The 14471-nt window shown below is 58.2% G+C and overlaps 2 protein-coding genes across 2 annotated transcripts; both read left to right on the top strand.

Moving 5' to 3' along the window:
- The first annotated feature begins 427 nt into the window (after nucleotides 1–427).
- Nucleotides 428–6271, top strand: LOC138814124 (myb-related transcription factor, partner of profilin-like). Its single transcript, XM_070003033.1, has 3 exons — nucleotides 428–510; nucleotides 1409–1950; nucleotides 5019–6271. Exons 2-3 carry the CDS (start codon nucleotides 1461–1463, stop codon nucleotides 5699–5701), a joined length of 1173 nt encoding a protein of 390 aa, XP_069859134.1. The 5' UTR covers nucleotides 428–510; nucleotides 1409–1460; the 3' UTR covers nucleotides 5702–6271.
- A 5008-nt stretch (nucleotides 6272–11279) lies between these two features.
- Nucleotides 11280–14038, top strand: LOC138814118 (interferon regulatory factor 2-binding protein 1). The gene has a single exon (XM_070003019.1). It carries the CDS (start codon nucleotides 11878–11880, stop codon nucleotides 13633–13635), a length of 1758 nt encoding a protein of 585 aa, XP_069859120.1. The 5' UTR covers nucleotides 11280–11877; the 3' UTR covers nucleotides 13636–14038.
- Nucleotides 14039–14471: the final 433 nt, after the last annotated feature.

Here is a 14471-nt window from a genome sequence, read left to right as displayed (position 1 = left end):
TGGGCACGCCGCTCGGTCCCAGCGCGCTCTCCAGCATCTCTCCGGCATCTGTGCCAGCGCCGGGATGCAGCCCTGGGTACCACTTTCCGCGGGCGAGCGCGGGTGCGCATGCGCAAAGCTCCGGCCGCGCGCGCAAGCACCGTTGCGGCGTCGGGTTGCTGGGCGGGTGTTGGGGGAGCAGAGGGGGAGTGGGAAGGGAGAGAAACGGGAGCCGCGCTACGTTTGCGGCTGCGCGGCCGCGGCCTGCAGGGGGAAACCCGAGGAGGGCAGTTCCGCGCCTGCGCCCTGGTTACAAACTGGGCTGGAAACCCGGGCTGGAAGGGCGTCGAGAGCGGGGCTGGCGCCGCCTGCGCATGCGCCTTGGCTCTTGGGCGGCGGGGGGGAGAGGGGGCGGGGCCCCGGGAGGGGAGGGGAGGGCAGGGGAGACGGCGGGAGGGGTGGGGGGGGAGGGAAGAGGCCGCAGAAGCCCGAGCCCTGACCCACCGGCAGGCGGGGGCTGCGGCGGCGCCGGTGAGTGACCCGTCCCGGTTCCCACCCTCCGAGACCCTCCCTCCTCCCGGAGTCCCAGAGAGAGGCTCCGCCGGCCTCCCCGGCTCCCGCGCCCTCTCCCCGCCCCCCCCCCCCCGTTATCTCCGGAGCGCCCCGGAATGCCTGGCCATCCCAGCGCCCCCATGTTCCCCGCAGACCCGACTCCCTAGCATTTCTCGGCCCCTGCCGTGGCTCAGTCACTGGGAGCCCCCGTGTCTCCCCCCTCTCGGGGCTCCTCACGTCGATCGCACGGCGCCCCACCGTCCCCGACCCCGGGCGCCCCTCGCCTCGGGCTGCCTCCCCCCTTCGTGCGGCATGCTCTCCCCTGGTGTCCACGTTTCCTCGGCTCCCGGGACACCCCCCCCATCCTCCCTCCCTCGCCGGCCCCCTCCCCGCGTCCTCGTTCTCCTCTAACTCTGCAGACACCCCCTGTCTTTCCACTTTTCCTTCTTTCCCTCCACATTCTCCCTCACCCCCGTTTCCCTCCGCTTGGAGAGGCCCGTGCGGCTATTTGGCGCCACTGAATCCCTTCCCTGGGGACCCGGGGGGGCGTCCCCCCCGAACCCCACCTCCGCCAGGGCCCCGGGGGACCCAGAACCACGTCCCCCCGACAGTGTCCGGGTGGACCCCCCGAATCCCGGCCACGCCGTGCCGGAGGGGGGACCCCGAACTCCGCCCCTGCTAGTACCTGGGGTGGACCTCATCCCCGTCCCTGCCCGTGCCCTGCTGGATCTCCTGGATCCCCATCCCACCCGCACACGATGGGGGGGGGTCCCGGGACTACCCCATACCCTACCCCTGCCCCGCCCCCACCAGCCCCCGGGGGGACCGGGAGCCCCGCCCGCCCGCCAGCGCCGTTCGCCCTGCCCTCTGCCCGCAGCGCCGGCGCCCCCCATGCGCCAGGCGGCCGGTGGGCGGCGTCGGGGGGCGCCATGGCCTCGGCGGCGGCGGCGGCGGTGACGGCGGCCGCGGACGCGGAGGAGACCACCCGGCTGCGCAAGCCCCGCTTCTCCTTCGAGGAGAACCAGATCCTGATCCGCGAGGTGCGCGCCCACTACCCGCAGCTGTACGGCGCGCAGAGCCGTCGGGTGAGCGTGGCCGAGCGGCGGCGCGTGTGGGACGGCATCGCCGCCAAGATCAACGGCATCACCAGCTGGAAGCGCACGGGCCAGGAGGTGCAGAAGCGCTGGAACGACTTCAAGCGCCGCACCAAGGAGAAGCTGGCCCGCGTGCCGCACTCCACGCAGGGCGCGGGGGGCCCCGCCGCCGCCGCCGCCGAGGACGCCTTCTCCGCCGAGGAGGAGACCATCTTCGCCATCCTGGGGCCCGGGGTGACCGGGGCCGGGGCTGACGACCTCCCTGCCCCCGCCGCTCCCACCCCACGCTGTGTGTTGGAGGACCGAAGGGAGGATCGCAGGGCAGGTGCGTTCCTTTCACACCTCACCTCAGCCCTGGTCCCTCAAAGGTGCAGGGATCGAGTCTGTGCAAACCCAGGAGATGGGCCGGGTTACCCCATTGTATGCTTACAGATCCGTAATCCTAGCTACTGTGGAGGCTGAGATCTGAGGATCGCTGGGTGGAGGCCAGCCCAGCAGGAAAGTCCTGAGACTCTTATCTCGAATTAATCACAGAAAAACCGAAAAGAAGGGGTTGGGGATTTAGCTCAGTGCTGAGTTCCCTCCTCAGCTGTTGGTGTGTGTGTGTGTGTGTGTGTGTGTGTGTGTGAGACAGAGAGAGAGAGAGAGAGAGAGAGAGAGAGAGAGAGAGAGAGAGAGCGTGTGCGCATGAGTTCTGTAAGTGTGATAGAGCACTAGCCTTGAGCAGAAAGGAGGTCAGGGACACCACCCAGGCCCTGAGTTCAAGTCTCATAACCAACTACTGTCGAGGGCTCAGTCATGGAGTTCAAGTATAAGTTTGTGCACACACAGTCAGGGAAATGCAAAACTTGTCTAAGGTCCCACAATTAGCGATTCTCACATTTATGGAGGCCTACCTGGATGGAGGCCATACCTGGGACCCTGAACATAGGCAGTGAAGGCCAAGCTGTGGGTGGCTTACATCTGTAATCCTAGCTATTCAGGAGGCTGAGCTCTGAGATCCTGGTTCAAAGCCAGACCAGGCAAGAAAGTAAGACTCAGCTACCCAAAAGCCAAAAGGGGGAGCTATGGCTCCTGTGGTACAGCATCAGCCTTAGGCAGAAAAAAGCCAGGGGAAAGGGGTTTTTACCCTGTGCAGTGAATTCAAGCCCCGCCCCCTCCCCCCATACACACAATTAGCAACTGTCAGGCCCAGAGAGGCCTAGCTAGGAACGCAGTAGCTGGGACCCTGGGCTTAGGCAGGGTTGTATTCAATGTTGTATAGGGTGTGATGGTGGGCAGCTGCCCCATACTAGTCACAATGTTGCCCCTCCATGCTGTCATTTCACAGTGAGTTATGTCAGTCAAGTCACTTTCAGCATCTAGCATCTATTTGTAAAAAGGGAGATAAAAATAGCCCTCCCCTCCGGGGGTTGTTGTGAGTTCATGTGGGCAAATGGCTTGATACAGCATGTCCTGACAGGGTGGTGGTTTGTGGAAGTGCTCACCAGCGCTGGGAGGTATATTCCATTTCAGTGTCTCAGGAATCAGATTCAGACAGAACTAAAAAGTTTGTCAAGGTCATATTTTAAGCTGAGGAAATGTGGAGAGCTGGCTTCACTAGAGATTCCTTTCTGCTTAGCCTTGATTCTGGATTACTCTGTGTGTGTGTGTGTGTGTGTGAGAGAGAGAGAGAGAGAGAGAGAGAGAGAGAGAGAGAGAGAGAGGGAGGGAGGGAGGGAGGGAAGGAGAGGGAGAGAGGGAGGGAGAGACTGAGACTGTCCTAGGATTTGAACTCGGGGGCTGGGTGCTGTCCCTGAGCTTTTGTGCTTAAGGCTAGTTAGTGCTCTACCACTTGAGCCACAACTCCACTTCTGGCTTTTTAGGTGGCTAACCGGCCATAAGAGTCTCTCAGATTTTTTTTTCTTTTGTTGGTCGTGGGGCCTCAACTCTGGGGCCTGTTGTGCTGTCCCTCAGCTCTTCAGCTCAAGGCTAGCGCTCTACCACTTGAGCCACAGTGCCACTTCCAACTTTTTCTGCTTATGTGGTGCTGAGGAATCGAACCCAGGGCCTCATGCATGCAAGGCAAGCACTTTACCACTAAGCCACCTTCCCAGCCCTCTCTCAGACTTTTCTGCCCAGTTGGCTTGAGACTCAGAACCTCAGCCTCCTGAGTAGCTAGGATTATAGGCTTGAGCCACTACACTTGGCAAAGCTAGTTTTATTTTTTGCTCAAGAACAGGACTTACACTTGCTGTCTGATACTTGGTTTTGTTCATTGACTGGCACTCTACCACCTGAACCACACCACCAACACAAGTATAGCTTTAAAAGGGCTGTGGTCCAATAAAGAAGAGAAAAACACAAAAGGGATAAAAGGTATTGTGAGGGCAAGTATAGTGGTATATACTTGGGATCCTAACCACCCAGAAGGCAAAGAGGAGAAGATCTATAATTTGAGGCTGATTTATGACTATAAGACCTTACCTCCAGCCGGGCGCTGGTGGCTCAAGCCTGTAATCCTAGCTACTCAGGAAGCTGAGATCTGAGGATCGCGGTTCAAAGCCAGCCCGGGCAGGAGAGACCATGAGACTCCTATCTCCAATAAGCCACCAGAAAACCGGAAGTGGAGCTGTAGCTCAAGTGGTAGGGTGCTCGCCTTGAGCTGAAGAGCTGAGGGACAGCGCCCAGGCCCAGAGTTCAAGCCCCACGACCGACCAAAAAAAAAAAAAAAAAAAAGACCTTGCCTCCAAACAAAACTTTATAGACCATGATGATTATTTGCTTTGTGGAAGTTAAAATGTGTTTGTAACTTTTAACTATCACTATCCCACAATACTGTGAAATTTATGTAATCACTTATTCTAAATAAAAAATGATTTAAAAGTTAAAAATTAAACAGGTGCTGGTGGCTCACACCTGTAATTCTAGCTACTCAGGAGGCTGAAATCTGAGGATCACACTTCAAGGCCAGCCCGGGCAGAAAAATTCCCAAGACACTCTTATCTCCAATTAACCACTCCAAAACTGAAAGTAGAACTGTTGCTCAAAGTGGTAGTGTTAGCCCTGAGCAAAAGAGCTCAAGGACAGTGCTCAAGCCCTGAGTTCAAGCCCCACAAACCCAAATAAGTAAGCCATTGTGGTTGGGTGCAGGTGGCTCAGGCCTGTAATCCTGGCTACTCAGGAGACTGAGACCTGAAGATTGTGGTTCAAAGCCAGCCGGGGCAGGAAAGTCTTATCTCCAATGGACCACCAGAAAACCAGAAGTGGCGCTGTGGGCTCAAATTGGTAGAGTGCTAGCCTTGAGCACAAAAGCTTAGGCCCTGAGTTCAAGCCCCACATCTGACATTGTGTATTCACACAACATAGTCCATCTTTCTCTCCCTCTCTCTCTCCCACTCTCTTTCAATCCAGATACACCAGCTCACAGCAAGAGGGACTCCAACAGCCCAGAGCCCTGGGCCCGACCCTCCTGCCCTGCCCAGGAAGGGGGCTGTGCCAGGTCCAAGGAGCGTGAGTCCCCACCCCCTCCGGCCCTACAGACCGTCCAGCTGCCCCGCCTGGCCTTGTCTCCACCGCCCTCCGCCCCTCCGCCCCCACCCCCATCTGTGGCCCAGGTGGCACCCTCCTCCCCCAGCCCCCCACCCCCTCCTGCTCGGCCCCCTCCCACGCCCTCAGCCCCAGAGCCCTCCCTGGACTTCCTGCGCGCTCAGCAGGAGACTGCCAACGCCATCCGGGAGCTCGCTGGCACCCTTCGGCAGGGACTGGCCAAACTGAGCGAGGCCCTCAGCGCCCTGCTCCCCCTTCTTCCGGGAACCCCTGTTGACCCACTGCCGGCACCCCCACCCCCACCTCCCAAGCCTCTTCCACCCCCACCCGCCCCCAAAGTAGAGGTCACCCCAGAGCCTGTGTCCCTGGTGGCCACCGTTGTGGAGGGGCCTGCGGTGGCGTCCAGGGGGGTGATCATCGCCCCTCGGGGTGAGGAAGGGGCCCCTCGGCCACCCCCAGCTCCACTCCCACCCCGTGACTCACCCCCACACAAGAGGAGAAAAGGTTTCCCCACGCGCAAAAGGCGGGGCCGATGGAAATCTCCGTGAAAACGCGTCTGCGCTTCTGCCTGCACCCCACCCCCCAGCTTGGCGCAGTCGAGAGGGGGGGGCATCCCAGCTGCACCCCCCGACCCCCTGCTCCGAGGGAGTGAGCGCCCCACTCCCTGTGCTAGTTAGTGCCTGATTCTCTGGGGAGGCCCCTTGACCGGGGGGCCCCCCAGCCCCTTTCTCTCTGGTACAGTGCTGGCTGCTTCCCTTCTCCCTGACTTCAAAGCCATCAATTTTATGTTATTTATGATAGCGCCCATTGCGGGGTGAGGAGGGGACCCCATCGGGTCTGCACACCTCCCTTTCCCTAATAATTCCTGTTCTTGACTTGAAGAGAATTGACCCGTGGGGACCTCCCCACCTCCCCAGCCTAGACTTCGGGGAAGTGGGAGCTGCTAGTTGAAATCAGGTTGTGAAAGACAGGCGATGTTAGCCTTGTGGGGCAGGGCAGGGTTCCGACTGGGGAGGTACGGGTTCCATTCTCTGCCTTCAGTTGCTGCCTCTGACCTTCGAAGCTCAGCCCTCTCCTCAGTGGTGACAAGATAATCAATAAACTTATTTTTCATACAATGAACTTGAGACTCAGGCCTGGGAATCCAGCCCTGACAGCTGCCACGCCCGTTCCCAGGACAGGCCACGCCCCCTGGGGTGAAGGCTGCTGATTGGTCGGTTTTCAAACCTTTTGTTTTCCTTATCCATCAATGTTAGCCTGGCTAGGTGACACTTGCTTATGATCCCAGAATTTAGGATGCTCAGGCAGGAGAGTGGAGAGTTCAAGGCAGGCCTGGGTTCTTGACTAGGCTTGACTTACATAGCGAAAACAAACAGCAGCTCTTCATCCTTTAGATACCACCAAAGTGTTAACTGCCTCCAGGAGAATGTTCTGGATCTCCCTGATAATTTCCATCTGCTGTCCTGTGGTTCTATTGCATGGTGTCTCATCATGTGTCCCCCCAGAACTTGGGGAAGGCAGGAACTGACTCTAGCTCTACAACTCTAGCAAGACCAGGCAGTAAAGCAGATAGCAACAGACCAGATGCTGTGTGCTAGCCACCTCTGAGCCTCCGAAGTCCATTATTCTCATCTGCATACTGAAAATAGCTTGGTGCTGATGGCTCACGAATGTAATTGTAGCTACTCACAAGGCTGAGATCTGGAGGATTGAGGTTCAAAGCCAGCCCAGAGCAGGGCACTGATGGCTTATGCCTGTAATCCTAGCTACTCAGGAGACTGAGATCTGAGGATCCAGTTTCAAAGCCAGCCTGGGCAGGAAACTCCTTGAGACACTTTTCTCCAATAAACAGCTAGAAAACTGGAAGTGGTGCTGTGGCTCAAGCGGTAGAGTGCTAACCTTGAGCTGAAGAGCTGAGGGACAGCGCCCAGGCCCAGAGTTCAAGCCCCACGACCGACCAAAAAAAAAAAAATCCCAGGCAGGAAAGTCCAATTAAAGAGCAAAAAGCAGGAAGTGGAGCTGTGGTTCGAGTGGTAAAGTAGCGGCCTACAGGAAAAAAGTTAGGGGATAGCTTTCAAGCCCCAAGTTTAAACCCCAGTAAGGACACAAAATGTTTAATAATTTTTGGTCTTTATAATTGGGTTGCTTTATCTTTCAAACACTTGTTCCTCAACAAATGCCTCCTTAAGAAAGATTTTATGGCTGGGCACCAGTGGGTCACATTGTAATCCTAGCTACTCAGGAGGCTGAGATCTGAGGATCACGGTTCAAAGCCAGCCTGGCCAGGAAAGTCCATAAGACAGTTACCTCTAATTAACCACCAGAAAAAAAAAAAAACCGGAAGTGGTGCTGTCGTTCAAGTGGTAGAGATCTAGTCTCAACAAAAGGTTTTAGGTACACATGTTTTATTTAATGTCGGCCTCCATCAACGGAACTTTGGTACAGCAAAGTCTCTGCTGGATTCCTAGCACTGCCTAGCAAGAAGGGCTGATTATTTTAAGTAATGCATCGTTTAAATTTTCAACTCAGGGCTGGGAATGTGGCTTAGTGGTTGAGGGCTTGCCTAGCATGCCTGAAGCCCTGGGTTCCATTCCTCAGTACCACATACACAGAAAAAGCTGGAAGTGGCGCTGTGGCCCAAGTGGTAGAGTGCTAGCCTTAAGCAAAAACCGCTCAGGGACAGTGTCCAGGCCCAGAGTTCAAGCCTGAGAACTAGAAAAAATTCCATGAAGCTGGGCGCCAGTGGCTCATGGCTGTAATCCAGCTATTCAGGAGACTGAGATGGGTTGCAGTTCAAAGCCAGCCCAGGCAGGAAAGTCTGTGAGACTCATCTCCAATAAACTACTCAAAAAAGCTGGAAGTGACTGTGAGGGTCAAGTGGTAGAGTGTTCCCCTTGAGCTAAGGATTAGCTCAGGGACAGTGTCCAGGCCCAGAGTTCAATCCCCAGGACTGGCAAATGGGAGGTAAAGAAGCGTGTTGAACCCAGGCTTATTAAGCAAACGCTGGACCTAGCTACACCTCAGCCTATGGTACTTCTACAGCAACACGTGCTATTACATGCAGATTTGAATATTTGAATTTCAATCCAGAAACACCTAACAAGCTGAAGTCCCAGCAACAAGAACAACATTGTAAATGCATGCTGGTACTTGGGATTGAACTAAATGCTTCACATAATACCTTAACTTTCTTTCCTTTTTTTTTTTTCCTTTTTGTCATGGGACTTGAATGCTGGGCCTGGGCACTGTCTCTCAGCTCTTCAGCTCAAGGTTAGCGCTCTACCACTTGAGTCATGGCACCACTTCTGGTTTTTTCTGTTTATGTGGTGCTGAGGAATCGAACCCAGGGCCTCATGCATGTGAGGCAAGCGCTCTACCACTGAGCCACCTTCCCAGCCCTCCTTAGCCTTTTCTCTCATAGCCAGTACTCTCCTACTTGAGCCACATCTCCAGTTCCAGACTTAAAAGTTTAGAGACTTGGCTGAGCACAGTGGCTTGTTCCTGTGATCCTAGCTACTCTGAAGGACTGAGTTCAAAGCTAGACTGGGCAAAACACTAGTAAGATGTCATTGTTAATTTAGGAGCTGTGTCTTGAGCCTGTCATTCCAGCTTACCCAGGGGAGGTATTAGGAGAGGATTGAGAAGATTTCAAGCTAGCTGGGCAAAAATATATAAGATTTCTGAATAATAAAAGCAAAAGGGGATGGGGATGTAGTTTAAGTGTTAGAGGGCCTGCTTAACATGTGTAGACCGTGATTTCAAACCCTGAAAAAAAAAGTCTGGAGACCTGGCCAAACCCATAGCTGGTGATAGGTCAGACAGTTTGACATCAAGCTTGAATCTTGCCAGAATTTTTTTTTCCCAGTCCTGGAGCTTGAACTCAAGGTCTAAGCACTGTCCCTGAGCCTTTTTGTGCTCAAGGATAGCACTCTACCACTTGAGCCACAGTACCATTTCCAATTTTTGAGTGGTTCATTGGAGATAAGAGTCTCACGAAGGACTTTTCTGTCTAGGCTGACTTTGAACTACAATCCTCAGATTTCAGCCTCCTGTGTAGCTGGGAGCTACCAGCACCTGGCTTAGCTTTTTTTTTTTTTTTTTTTTTTTTGTGGGTTGTAGGGCTTGAATTCAGCCTGGGCACTGTCCCTGAGCTTCTTTGTCCTCAAGGCTAGCACTCTATCACTTGAGCCACAGGGCTGGTTCCAGTTTTCAAGCACTCTATCACTTGAGCCACAGGGCTGGTTCCAGTTTTCAAGTGGTTTATGGGAGATAAGAGTCTCACAAGGACTTTTCTGCCTGGGCTAGCCTTGATCCAAGATCCTCTGATCTCAGCTTCCTATGTAGCTAGGATTATAGGTGTGAGCCACTGGTGCCCAGCTTCAGAATTTTTAGTACTGATATTTGCTACAGTGTAAGAAGGAACTTTTCAGAGATAGAGCAATGGAGTGCCCCTCTCTCTCTCTCTCTCTCTCTCTCTCTCTCTCTCTCTCTCTCTCTCTCTCTCTCTCTCTCTCTCTCTCTCTCTCTCTCTCTCTCTCTCTCTCTCTCTTTCCTCCTGTATTAGGCTTTCAATTCTGGCTTGAACTAAGGGCCTGGGCTCTGTCCTTTTAACTTTTTCACCCTAGGTTAGTGTTCTACCCACTGAGCCATAGCTCTATGTCTGGCTTTTTGGTGGTTAATTGGAAATAAATCCACGGACTTTGCTGTCCAGGATCCTCAGATCTCAGCCTCCTGAGTAGCTAGGATAACAGGTATGCCTGTGTGTGGTTTCGTTTTTATTTTTAAAGTAGCTGGGACTGGTGATACACATACACATTTGTAATCCCAGCATTCTGAAGGTTATAAGAGGATCGAGAGTTTAAGCCAGCCTAAACTCTATAAGAAGATCCTGTCTCAAGACATACCAAAGGGGGAAAAAAAAAGACAGGGTGTGTGGTTCAGTGGTAGAGAAGTCTTGTACATGCAGGTTGGGTCTGGATTCCATTCCCAACATCCCCTAAAATTGTTCGAGATTGAAAACATAATATTCCCCAGGATGGGGCAAAAATAGGCAACCACACACACACACACACACACACACACACACACACACACACACACACACACACACACTCTCTCTCTCTCTCTCTCTCTCTCTCTCTCTCTCTCTCTCTCTCTACAGGCTTGAGACAAGTTTGGATAGCAGAAAATCGGGGCTGAGGTGGTTGGTGGGAAAAGGTGTGTATGTGTGTAGACAGCCTAAGAATAAAACGAGGATTGGATACAAAACACCCCGAATATGTTTTGAGAGCGCAACAGTAACACAGGCCCAGTTGCAGCAGGAAGGGGCTGATGAGGTTTGGACCCTGGAAACCCGCATCGCCCTACCCTAAACCTAACTCGAACCCTTCCTGACTCCCGGCAGAAGAAAACTGAGGGTCTCCCCCGCACCGCCCCCCCCCCCCGCACCCCCTTAGCCTGGCTGGGCCCACCAGGTGGTAAGCATTCAAGGTTAGGCAAAGGCGATGTGGCTCTTGTGCTCCCCGCATCTCTTGGCCTTAACATCAAGATTGGGGCGCAATAGATGGGAAGGGTCCATCAAACACGGGGTTCCGATCACACAGACAGAACCCCAGAATGGGGGGGGGGCGCGGAGGCGGCGGGAAGCGGGAAGGCCTTCCCTAACCTTCCACACAGCGGAAGTGCGTCAATTCGTCCGCCCCGCAGAGCATTCTGGGAGTTGTAGTGAAATGCGAGAGGGAGCGAAGAGCAGACCGTGTAACCCTTTGAGCACCGCAGCGCGCCGGCCTAGTTGAGGGAGTTGAGAGGGAGCTCAGTCACTCCCCTCCTTTGACAGATGAGGAAACTGAGGCAGGGGGCTTCGTGCGATAATCCTCAGTTTTCTTTCTCCGGAGATGGCCGACCCCAGAAACCGGTAGGTAGGATTCTGAGGAGAGACAAAGTGCCAAGTTATCCCTGTCCCGTTACTGGGGGCATGCGGGTTACCAGGCCAGCCGCAGTTGCTCGCTTCCCCGTCCCCAGGTCTGAAGCCATCCAATCAGGACCTTTCCGCTCCGCCCCAAGAGATACCGCCTTCCTAATTGGTTCCCCTTCGATGGGCGGGGAAACTGAGGCTCAGAGAGGGCCTGGCTGTGGCCTAAAAGCTGCACCACCAATCGGAGCGGAAACCGTGCCACTGACAGCCTGCCCAATTCCTGTGCATTTGTGAGTCGGCGGTAGCTCCGATCTTTCGCATCCCGTGCCGGCCGCGAGCCCCCACCTCCCCTGCTGCCCGCCGTCCCCTTTAAGAACAGGCCCCGGCGGGACTACATTTCCCAGAAGGCTTTGCCCGCGCGTTATGTAACTTTCCCTGCGAAGCGGCCTCTGGGGCAGAAAGAGGTGGAGGCGACGGCAGCGGCGGCGACGGCGGCGGCGGCAGCAGCAGCGGCGGCAGGAGCGGCGGGAGCCCGGGGCGGCGGCGGCGGCCGTGCCTCATCCTACGGCCGGAGCTGTGCGCCTCGGGGATCGGGCGGTGCTACCGACGTGTTGCCGGTGCATTTGCTTTTCCTCCCCCAGAGGCGGGAGTGAGTAAAAAGGAAAAAAAAAAAAAAGCAGCTCAGGGGGCGGGGAAGGGGGGCCGGGCCTGGGCCCGCCGGCGAGGCCGATCCCGACGCCGGCCTGCGGCTCGCGCAGCCCCGGGGACGCGAGCGGGCGGCGGGGGCCCGGCGGGGCGCGCGCGGGGGCCATGGCGTCGGTGCAGGCGTCCCGCCGCCAGTGGTGCTACCTGTGCGACCTGCCCAAGATGCCGTGGGCCATGGTGTGGGACTTCAGCGAGGCCGTGTGCCGCGGGTGCGTGAATTTCGAGGGCGCCGATCGCATCGAGCTGCTCATCGACGCCGCTCGCCAGCTCAAGCGCAGCCACGTGCTCCCCGAGGGCCGATCGCCCGGGCCCCCGGCCCTCAAGCACCCGACGGGCAAGGACCTGGCGGCGAGCGGCGCGCCAGGGCCCCAGCTGCCTCCCCCGCAGGCCCAGGCCCAGCCCTCGGGGACCAGCGGGGGCGTCTCGGGCCCGGACCGCTATGACAGGGCCACCTCGTCGGGCCGCCTCCCGCTGCCCTCCCCGGCCCTGGAGTACACCCTGGGGTCCCGCCTGGCCAATGGGCTGGGCCGCGAGGAGGCCGTGGCCGAAGGGGCGCGCAGGGCCTTGCTGGGCTCCATGCCCAGCCTGATGCCCCCCGGCTTGCTGGCAGCTGCGGTGTCGGGCCTGGGAGGCCGGGCCCTGACGCTGGCACCCGGCTTGAGCCCTGCTCGGCCACTTTTCGGCTCCGATTTCGAGAAGGAGAAGCAGCAGAGGAATGCGGACTGTCTGGCGGAACTGAACGAGGCCATGCGTGGCCGGGCGGAGGAGTGGCACGGGCGCCCCAAGGCCGTGCGGGAGCAGCTGCTGGCGCTGTCCGCCTGCGCCCCCTTCAACGTCCGCTTCAAGAAGGATCACGGGCTGGTGGGGCGCGTGTTCGCCTTCGATGCCGCCGCCCGCCCTCCGGGCTACGAGTTCGAGCTGAAGCTTTTCACCGAGTATCCCTGTGGCTCGGGCAACGTGTACGCGGGGGTCCTGGCCGTGGCTCGCCAGATGTTTCACGACGCTTTGCGGGAACCGGGCAAGGCCCTGGCCTCCTCCGGCTTCAAGTACCTCGAATACGAACGCCGCCACGGCTCGGGCGAATGGCGCCAGTTGGGCGAGCTGCTCACCGACGGGGTCCGCAGCTTCCGCGAGCCCGCGCCCGCCGAGGCCCTGCCCCAGCAGTACCCAGAGCCCACCCAGGCCGCCCTGTGCGGACCCCCACCCCGAGCCCCGTCCCGGAACCTGGCGCCCACCCCGCGCCGGCGCAAGGCCTCCCCTGAACCCGAGGGCGAGGGCGCCGGCAAGATGACCTCGGAGGAGCAGCAGCAACGGCACTGGGTGGCCCCCGGCGGCCCCTACTCGGCCGAGACCCCCGGGGTGCCCTCCCCCATCGCCGCCCTGAAGAATGTAGCCGAGGCCCTGGGCCACTCGCCCAAGGACCCCGGTGGGGGCGGAGGCCCCGGGCGCGCCGGAGGTGCCAGCCCCGCCGCCTCCTCCACGGCCCAGCCGCCCGCACCCCAGCATCGCCTGGTGGCGCGCATCGGGGAGGCGGAGGTCAGCCCCACCGCGGGGGCCGAGGCCGGCGGCGGGGGCGGGAGCGGCACGGGGGCTCCACCCGGAGCCCCCCTGTGCTGCACCCTGTGCCGCGAGCGCCTGGAAGACACCCACTTCGTCCAGTGCCCCTCGGTGCCCGGACACAAGTTCTGCTTCCCGTGCTCGCGAGAGTTCATCAAGGCCCAGGGCCCCGCCGGGGAGGTGTACTGCCCCAGCGGGGACAAGTGCCCCCTGGTGGGCTCCTCGGTGCCCTGGGCCTTCATGCAGGGCGAGATCGCCACCATCCTGGCCGGAGACATCAAGGTCAAGAAAGAACGGGACCCCTAGGGCCCCGCACCTGCCCCCCCCCGCCCCGTGGTGTCCCCCCCAACCCCGCCACAGCTGCGGATAAATTATTCCCCACACCCAGTGCCACCCCCCCCGTGTACATACCCCCCCTCCACCCACACGGGTCCACCCCCCCTGAAGTAGATGCATCGTGGGGTGGGATGGGGGGGGAAGAAAGCTTGGGGTTCCCCGGGCCCCTCCAGTGCAGTGTCCCCTGTCCCCTCCTTGGCTTGGCTTTTCTTTGCTGCTGCTTGTAGTTGGGGGAAGAAGGCGCCCCGCTCCCCCTCGAGAAGGGGGCCTCCCGAAAACGCGCTCTTTATAAACGAAGCAAAAGCGTTCCACCGCCCTCTCCCCTCTCTCCTGCCTCCTCTTCCTTCAATAAACGGAAAGATGTTTCCTCCTCCCCGCCGCGCCTGGCTCCTCCGTTGTGTGCGGCGCTGCGCCCTCTGCGGGCCGGGGCCGCGGCCTGCAGGTCCCCGGCCGCGCGCGCTGCCCGCTCGGCGTCGGCAGGTGGCGCCCTTCGCCCAGGCCAGGGGTCCAGCGGGTCGGAAGTTGTCCTTGTGGGCGGGTTTTCCAGGTGACAGGACTGAGGCCGGGAGAGGAGGTGGGGGGGGGAACCCACAGAGAGGTTGCCCCCTATCTGAGGGAACCCCTGAATCATCTTCCCATGATGTGTGGCACCCACGAGGGGGAAGGAGAAGAGGCAGCACAAGATTTCCTAAGGAAAATGGGGCAGTTAAGAGAGTTGAGGCTAGACTACTAGAGGGACTGCCGAGTGCATTTACCTCCCTAGATGAACTAACGGGGTGTCTGCTCTAGGTGGTGTCAGCACCCAG

The sequence above is a fragment of the Dipodomys merriami genome, unplaced genomic scaffold, assembly GCF_024711535.1.
Source record: "Dipodomys merriami isolate MVZ:Mamm:240054 unplaced genomic scaffold, mDipMer1.0.p SCAF_106, whole genome shotgun sequence".
NCBI lineage: Eukaryota > Metazoa > Chordata > Mammalia > Rodentia > Heteromyidae > Dipodomys > Dipodomys merriami.
Note: the sequence above shows the minus strand (reverse complement) of the source record. Positions and strands in the feature narration are given on the sequence as shown.